The 9,141-nt window shown below is 46.0% G+C and overlaps 2 protein-coding genes across 2 annotated transcripts; one reads left to right on the forward strand and one right to left on the reverse strand.

Annotated features, from left to right (window-relative positions):
- Nucleotides 1–697: 697 nt before the first annotated feature.
- Nucleotides 698–3,711, reverse strand: LOC119951608 (zinc finger protein 239-like). Its single transcript, XM_038774788.1, has 3 exons — nucleotides 3,625–3,711; nucleotides 1,359–2,311; nucleotides 698–756 (listed from the first exon to the last, which is right to left on the reverse strand). Exons 2-3 carry the CDS (start codon nucleotides 1,963–1,965, stop codon nucleotides 698–700), a joined length of 666 nt encoding a protein of 221 aa, XP_038630716.1. The 5' UTR covers nucleotides 1,966–2,311; nucleotides 3,625–3,711.
- A 280-nt stretch (nucleotides 3,712–3,991) lies between these two features.
- LOC119951246 (zinc finger protein 239-like) lies at nucleotides 3,992–8,160 on the forward strand (the record flags this gene model as incomplete). The annotated part of the gene is made up of 2 exons (XM_038774302.1): nucleotides 3,992–4,231; nucleotides 7,135–8,160. A coding segment is annotated over exon 2 (672 nt), but the record flags the coding sequence as incomplete, so codon positions are not given.
- Between the last annotated feature and the right edge of the window lie 981 nt (nucleotides 8,161–9,141).

Consider the following 9,141-nt stretch of genomic DNA (forward strand, 5'->3'; position numbering starts at 1 on the left):
TACGGGACTTGAAACCCCAATGCTGGCGTCGCTCCGCATCACGAACCAGCCATCTAGCCAACTGACTCACTTTTAAATATGTAATCGTTCATTATATATTGGCTATTGCCTGTCTCCCATCAGTTTCCCAGTCCACCTCAACCTGCTCCTTGTAACCTGACAGTTGTCTTCTGAGGGAAACATCCAAATAAATGAAACAGAAGAACCATGGAACCACAATAGTCCATCTTCATGGCAACGTGGCTTTCTTTAGAGTGGTTCCAAACAGAAATAGAAATTAATTATCTTCTAACTTCCGCATGCCCTGATTCCCATTACCTATTGCTCATAGATAAGGCACTCAATCCGGTTGAATAGATGAATAAAGCACTCTTTATTTCTATAAGAATTCATTTGGTACATTTGCACAAAATTAAATTGACAAACTTTCTGTGAGTACATTGGAAGTCCTTGAGACACTGAGGTGTGAAATCAAAAAAACTTCAAGATAAAAGTGACTCCAGATTTACAAATTAAAAGTCATTTCAATAAAAGGCCTTTTTAAAAGTAATTTTCAAGAATGCTTTAAGGATCTCGGACGGCTAAAATTCTTGTTCTCTAATCAATCATATGGATCACGTTCTTAAGGGAATCCTTATCTGGGTTTAGCCCCTCACTTAGTTTCATTGGTTCGAATTCTCAGCTGAGGCTTTCTGATTTATTCAAATATCTGTCTGACACTTAGAACATGATTTGTTATCCAAGCACTGGTCATTACTAAAAATTCACCAATGTCCATCAAATTAATTAAATGTCTACGTGCATCTGCCCTATACGCCATTTCTACACAGGTAAGGTGCTTGCAAGAACATTGCATTTGATAGATTTTTAACAATGATCTATTCATTACTTTAGGCTTTATAAAAGTGTCTTTTGAAACAATATTAGCTTTGACCAGCAATTCTCATATTTCTATCTGAAACCATGACTTTGGCTTTGTGGAAATTCCATTTTCTGTCTAAGTACTGAATTAAAAAATTATACTGCATCAATTCTTAAACGTCCCAAATAAATCAATGAAGCAATTAGTAAATCAATAAATCTATAACCTATAACTCTGTCAACCATGTAAAATTTTAAACCGGTATTCGCAACAAGGCTCAAAGAGCACCAGCCCACTGGGGACAAAATCGTGAGACCGGCCAGTCCAGCAGAAAGAAACCCTCCCACTTCACCAAGTGTCAGAATGAACATGGTTCAGTCCTGGATGTAATTGAGAGCAGAAACAACAACAGAATCCAATCCCTGTAATTAATTGTGAACTTGTTGGTGTCTCAGCAGGTGCCATGAGTCCCGAAATCCCTTCCCACATTGAGAGCAGATGAACGGCCTTTCCTCAGTGTGAACTCGCTGGTGTCCCCACAGGGTGGATGAATGACTGAATCCCATCCCACACTGAGAGCAGATGAATGGCCTCTCCCCAGTGTGAACTTGCTGATGTCTCCTCAGGTGGGATGGATCACTGAATTCTTTCCCACACTGAGAGCAGGTGAATGGCCTCTCCCCAGTGTGAACTCGCTGATGTACCTGCAGGTGTGATAACTGAATGAATCCCTTCCCACACTGAGAGCAGATGAATGGTTTCTCCCCAGTGTGAACTCGCTGATGTACCCGTAGGTGTGATGACTGAATGAATCCCTTCCCACACTGAGAGCAGATGAACGGCCTCTCCCCAGTGTGGACTCGTTGGTGTGACTCCAGGTGGGATAACTGAATGAATCCCCTCCCACAATGACAGCAGGTGAATGGCTTCTCCCCAGTGTGAACTCGCTGGTGTTTCTGCTGGTTGGATGAATCACTGAATCCCTTCCCACACTGAGAGCAGGTGAACGGCCTCTCCCCAGTGTGAACTCGCCTATGAGCTTCCAGTTCTGAAGGGGCTTTGTACCCCTTTCCACAGTCCCCACATTTCCACGGTTTCTCCATGTTTTAGGTCTTCGTGAGTCTCTCCAGGTTGGACCTTGACCACACTGAACACGTGTATGGTATCTCCCTGCTGTGAATAGAGTGATGTTATTTATTCAAGCTGTGTAACTGGTTAAAGCTCTTTCCACAGTCAGTGCTCTGGAACACTCTCACGCCGGTGTGTGTGTGTCTGAGTGCTTTTCCAGTCAAACTAGTGTTTAAAATCTTTTGAAGCTGACAGAACAGACAAATATTTCTCCTTCCAGATTCAAAAGCTAATATTCAGGTCCCAAGGAATCGAGAGACTCTGTTAGATCGAGATGTGACATTTGATATTTCTGTCTCTAATACCTCCTCTTCTAATATCCTGTAAAACAATTTTTAAAACACATCACTATTAGTAGGATAGAAATTCTGGGGGGTCTATGGAAAATTATTTTCTCTCTTATTCTCCAAAAGCTGTAAATCTCCACCCCCCACATTCTCCCTCTGCTGTACCTAATATTCTCCCTCCCAATTGTCCTGAATGTGCTAATTCAGGCTGACTGACAGAATCATGCTCACTGCGTCCTGTCCTGGTGTGGAAGTGGATTTCATTTATTGTCTTGTTTTAACCTTGCTGTCTGTATGTAATATTAAGGGTCTGAAATATATCTGTGATCCTCAAGTAAAAAGATGTTAAAGGGTTGAGGGAATGGAATGAGAACAGAACTCTGTATCTGTTAGTGCAGAGACAGCAAAGATGAGTGTGTAAAACCTTGTCAACTGAGACAATGGGCATTGGAATGTGAAAGAGCTGACTCAGGAGCACGAGAGGGAAGGAGATAAGGAAGTTGGACCTGATGGACAGATAGGATAAGAAAACCGTTAGCAGCAGTATTAGCTAATGATTATGTCATAGTCACCACCCTCTACCTCGAGGATAATAATTCCATATAAGTACATGTTCTGGATCCCTGCCAAATCATTGGTGTATCTAGGAATTTAAGGGGACCACCTCTAAGCTGTGATTGTATAAAGGGACAGTCCGTACTCTGGGACTTTGGCAATTCTCGAAGGTGGTTCCCCGACTACTTAGAGATTTGTCCCGGCCGTGAATAAACGAATATTCATTACTGACGTGTTCGAGTCTTTTACTTCTGGACTGACGGATGGCTATGTGAAAGCGCAATTCACAAAACCGCACATCTTTGGACTTGTGGGAGGAAACCGGAGCACCCGGAGGAAACCCACGCACACACGGGGAGAACGTGCAGACTCCGCACAGTCAGTGACCCAAGCCGGGAATCGAACCAGGGACCCTGGAGCTGTGAAGCAATTGTGCTAACCACTGTGCTACCGTGCTGCTCAGTGCAGGTTTGATGGGCTGAACGGCCTTCTGTAGTGCAGGGATTCTATAATCTATAAAAATTCTAATCCCCTGGGAAACCAGATCTTTAATTATGAACATTGGGAAAGAGACCATCATTTTAGCCAGACAAATAAATGTGTCAAGCTGAGGGAGCAAAGGGTGTCAATGTCTTTAAGAGAGAGAGAGAGAGAGAGACCTGGGCCAAGCTTTGCAGAGTCTGCACCCTCCCTGGATTCACTTCCTTTCCCTTCAGTTGCTGCAAGTCACCAATTGAAGGTGAGAATGAGAAAAGAAATGGAAAGGGGGAGAAAAGAAAGTGTTTTACTCACAGATGTTGGAGACAGGAGCAGGTTTCAGTCTGTGTGAAACGCCATTTTCAGACACCGGAAGTCCGCGGTTTGATCTGAACGAAGAGAGTCCTTCCGGTCCTCCAACCTTCCCATTGGTCAACACCTCAGCCGGAAGGTCAGGCGGCGGACTCTCAGCCGCACATGCGCAGTCTCGGGGAAGGGGGAAGTCACTGAGCGGGTTCTCGCTCTGGCCTGAGCCGTCAGCCGGTTGCCTGGAAACCTTGTCTGGAGGAGGAGGGGATGAGGGCGGGGCCAGTGCATTGGAAGTCAGTGACGTCCCCACGGAGCACAATGATTGCTGTTGGCTGATTCTGGCAGGGCCCATTGTGACGTCAGTGAACGCGGCTGGCGGTGAAAGCCCCGCCCACTGTCAGGGTGGGCTCGCGATTGGCCTCCTCATTGGCTACATGCGGGAGATTGACCAATGATTACCATTGGAGGACCGGAGAGTCCTCCAGGAAATTAGTCTGGGCTTTGTGTCAATGGCTGAAGGCAACATCTTCCACTGTCTGCTCAGCAAATCTGCTGCTCCTCTCTGAATGAAGACTGAGTTTCATACAGATGAAAACTTTCTCCTGTCACCTCTGTGAGTAAAACACTTAATTTTTAGCAGCACGGTAGCATGGGGGGCAGCACGGTAGCATGGTGGTTAGCATAAATGCTTCACAGCTCCAGGGTCCCAGGTTCGATTCCCGGCTGGGTCACTGTCTGTGTGGAGTCTGCACGTCCTCCCCGTGTGTGCGTGGGTTTCCTCCGGGTGCTCCGGTTTCCTCCCACAGTCCAAAGATGTGCGGGTTAGGTGGATTAGCCATGCTAAATTGCCCATAGTGTCCTAAAAAGTAAGGTTAAAGGAGGGGTTGTTGAGTTACGGGTATAGGGGGGATACGTGGGTTTGAGTAGGGTGATCATTGCTCGGCACAACATCGAGGGCCGAAGGGCCTGTTCTGTGCTGTACTGTTCTATGTTCTATGTTTTCTCCCACTTTCCATTCATTTTCTCATTCTGACCTTCAATTGTTGACTTGTTTCAATCCCCAGGCCCAGATGAGATGTATACCGGGCTGCTGTGAGAGGCAAGGGAGGAGATTGCAGACTCTGGCAATAATTTTCAAATCTTCTCTGGTCACAGGAGCAGTGCCAGAGGGCTGGGGGTCAGCTAATGTGAGGCCATTATTCATCAAAGTAAGTTGGGAAAAGCCACGGAATCACAGGGTACTGAGTCTAACTTCAGTGGTCAGGTAACTACTGGAAAAGATTCTGAGGGACAGAATTAATCTCCAATTGGGGAGGCAAGAATTACTCAAGGATAGTTTTGTCTTACAAATCTATCATGTCTTACAAATTTGAATTAATTTTCAAGGAGGTGACTGCTGTAGCTGAAGGTTGTACAGTTGATGTAGTCTGCATGGATTTGAGTAAGGCTTTTGACAAGGTTTCACATGGGCGATTGGTCAAGAAGGTAAGAGCCAATGGGATCCTGGGCAATTTGGCACATTGGATCCAAAATTGCCTTAGTGACAGGAGGCAGAGGGTGATGGTTGAAGGTTGTCCTTGTCCATTGGTGTTCCGATGGGATCAGTGCTGGGTCCCTTGCTATATGTAGTGTACATTCATGATCTGGACGTGCCTGTAGGAGGTATGAGAAGTAAGTTCGAAGACTATAGGACGATATTGACGGGCTGGTTAGATGGGCAGAACAGTGGCAAATGGAATTTAATCCTGAAAAGTGTGAGGTAATGCATTTTGGAAGGACTAACAAGGCAATTAGATATACAATGAATGGTTTGGCCCCAGGAAGAACAGCAGGCCAGAAAGACCTTGGGGCGCATCTCCATAGATCCCCGATGGTAGATAAGGGATATCACATAGATTACATATTACATAAAATTTACAGTGCAGAAGGAGGCCATTCGGCCCATCGAGTCTGCACCAGGTCTTGGAAAGAGCACACTAACTCAGCCCCCACCTCCCTCCTATCTCCGTACCCCAGTAACCCCACCTAACCTTTTTGGACACTAAGGGCAATTTAGCATGGCCAATCTCCCTAACCTACACATCTTTGGACTGTGGGGGGGAAACCAGAGCACCCGGAGAAAACTCACACAGACACAGTTGAACGTGCAGACTCTGCACAGGTTGTGATCCAAGCCGGGAATCGAACCTGGGGTATTGGATACTACTATTAGCTAAGGTATCGAATTAAGAGCAGGGACGCTATGATGGAGCTGCATAAATCACTCGTTAGGCCACAGCTAGAGTACTGTCAGCAGTCTGGTTGCCACACTAGAGGAAGAGTGTGATTGCGCTCGAAAAGCTGCAGAGGAGATTAACCAGCATGTTGCCTGGGTGTTACAGCTATGGAGAGAGGCTTGTTAGGAGTTGTTTTCCTGAGAGCAGAGGGGGCTGAGGGGTATGTGATTGAGGTATACAAAGTTATGAAGGATATAACAAGAGAAGATAGGAAGAAACCCATTAGTAGACGGGTCAGTAGCCAGAGGGCATAAAGTTAAGGTGAAGAGCAGGGGATTTGAGGGAAAACATTTTCACCAGAGGGTGGTGGGAATCTGGAACTCGTTGCCTGAAAGTGTGGCAGAGGCGGGAACCCTCACAACATTGAAGAAGCATTTAGATGAGCATTTGAAACGCCAAAGCATACAATGTTGTGGACCAAGTACTGGAAAATGGGATTAGAATAGATAGGTGCTTGGTGGCCGGCACAGACACGATGGGCTGAAGGGTCTCTTGCTCTGCTGTAGAACTCTGATTCAGTGAGGGCAGAGATATTTACAGTGTTGGTATATGGTACAGATTAGAAATATTATTCATGGTTCTGTAATAAACACTTTTTTTTTATTATTTCCAGACTTGTAATGTAAGATGTGCATGTTGGCTGGATTGGCCGTGCTAAATTGCCCCTTGGTGTCCAAAGGTTGGGTGGGGTTGCAGGGATAGAGTGGGGGATTGGGCCTTGGGAGGGTGGTCTTTCAAAGGGTTGGTGTAAACTTGATTACTGCACAAAAGGAGCGTAGTGAGTAACTTGAGTGGACACCGACTCTCTGACGAGTAATTCTGTCAGTCTCGGGTTCGTTCAATTCTGCAACTCTGCAGCACCCATCCAATTTCATTGAGAAATTATTGATCATCATTGCTTGCAGCAAGTTCACAATCAATGACAAACCAACAGAAACCATCAAACACATTTTTAGTCCTGTAATACAGACAAGTATCTGTCTGACAATCTGCATGAAGATTTTCAGGTCTCTGTATCCAGGACAGGAAGCAGTGAGCAGGGATCTGTCAATCAGCCTGAATCAGCACCTTCAGGAGAATTGGGAGGGTGAATATCAGATACAGCAGAGTGAAAATGGAGGGAGAGTGTGTGGGATGGAGATTTACAGATTTTGCGGAATTGAGAGAGGAAAGAGTGTAGCAGAGAAACTAGAATTTCTATCCTGTACTAAGTGATTACTTTTCTGAATTATTTTTCCAGGATATTTGAAGATGAGGATTTCCAGACAGAAATCTCAAACCAAATGTCACAGCAAGATCTGACAGTCACTCGATTCATCAGGACCTGAATATCATCGGACTTTGAATCGAGAAGGAGAAATGTTTGTCTGCTTCAGAATATTTTAAACATAATTGTGACTGGAAAAGCACCGAGACACACACACCCGAGTGAAAGTGTTCCAGAGCACTGACTGTGGAAAGAGCTTTAACCAGTTACACAGCCTGAAACAACATCACACCATTCACAGTGGGGAGAGACCGTACACGTGTTCTGTGTGTGGACGAGGCCTCAACTGATCATCGAACCCTGGAGAGACACAAGGACACCCGCAGCATGGAGAAACCGTGGAAATGTGGGGACTGTGGGAAAGCATTCAAATCTCCATCTGCACTGGATATTCATCGGCGCATTCACACTGGGGAGAAGCCGTTCACCTGCTCTCAGTGTGGGAAGGGATTCACTCAGTCATCAACCCTACTGAGACATAATGTCACTGACACCAATGAGAGGCCCTTTAAGTTTCGTAAGTCATCCAAGCTGTGTTCACACCAGCGAGTCCATATCAGAGAGAGGCCGTTCACCTGCTCAGTGTGTGGAAAGGGATTCACTCAGTCATCCAACCTGCTGAGACACAGCGTCACTCACACCAATGAGAGACCTTTTAAATGCTCTGACTGTGGGAGCAGCTTCAAACGTGCTGCAGATTTGATGATTCACCAGCGCACTCACACTGAGGAGAGACCATACAGCTGCTCTCACTGCTCAAAAAGGTTTCGGAAGTCATCCAACCTGCGGACACACCAGCGAGTTCACACCGGGGAGAGACCGTTCAACTGCACGGAGTGTGGGTTGGGATTCAGTCATTCTTCAAGCCTGTGGAAGCACAAGCGAGTTCACACTGGGGAGAAGCCGTTCACCTGCTCCGTGTGTGAGAAGGGATTCACTCAGTTATCCCACCTGCAGAAACATCAGCGAGTTCACACTGGGGAGAGGCCATTCACCTGCTCTCAGTGTGGGAAGGGATTCACTCAGTCATCCCACCTGCAGAGACACCAGCGAGTTCACAAGCGATGACAGGGGTTGGATTCTGCTGTTATTGCTGCTGTTAATCACATCCAGGACTGAGCCATGTTCATTCTGACACTTGGTGAAGTGGGGGGGTCAGAGGGTTTCTTTCTGCTGGACTGGCCAGTCTCATGACTTTGCTCCCAGTTGGCTGATGCTCTTTGAGCCTGGGAGGGCACATTTCCACTGAAATGATCCACAAAAGCAGCTGAAGGACATTTATTTTATCCTGAATAATAAATAATGTTTTCACCCTGTAAGGACCCTCCCTGTTGATTTCTTTGTTTCCCATTTCTTTGCTTTTGTTGTTAACATTTTGATCCATGGATAGTTAATGGATATAAACCTTTAAGTCGAGCAGAGGAAGTGAGGAACTCCAAATAGTTCACTGCGCTTTTGAAGATTTAGCTTTTTCACAGAAGAACTCAGACTTTCTGGCACTTGGGAGGGATTCGGTTCTGAGTGGTTGGCTGCTGGCCAATGTATTCTGCCCGGCAACAGCCAGTGATTGGCTTCAGTCAGGTGGGAGGTTTTTCAAGGACACAGGAATCGGAACCCTCCTGGATGTTAAGAGAAGAAGCTGTGAGTTTTTCTCTCTGTCTCGACTCTCTCTCGCTTTAGAACATAGAACAGTACAGCACAGAACAGGCCCTTCGGCCCTCGATGTTGTGCCGAGCAATGATTACCCTACTCAAACCCACGTATCCACCCTATACCCGTAACCCAACAACCACCCCCTTAACTTTGACGAACTTTCTTTCGTCTCTCTGTCTGTTTCTCCCTCCAATAAACTTTCTTCCCTGCAGTTTCTAAATCTGCAGAGATCTTTTGAGCTCCGGATGAATCGACAGTGAAAACCATTACAGGCAGAAAGCAAAAACCTCCCACAAGGCCGAGACTAAAAGATGTGCTGGAAGACGT

Source organism: Scyliorhinus canicula, chromosome 17 (assembly GCF_902713615.1).
Source record: "Scyliorhinus canicula chromosome 17, sScyCan1.1, whole genome shotgun sequence".
Taxonomy (NCBI): domain Eukaryota; kingdom Metazoa; phylum Chordata; class Chondrichthyes; order Carcharhiniformes; family Scyliorhinidae; genus Scyliorhinus; species Scyliorhinus canicula.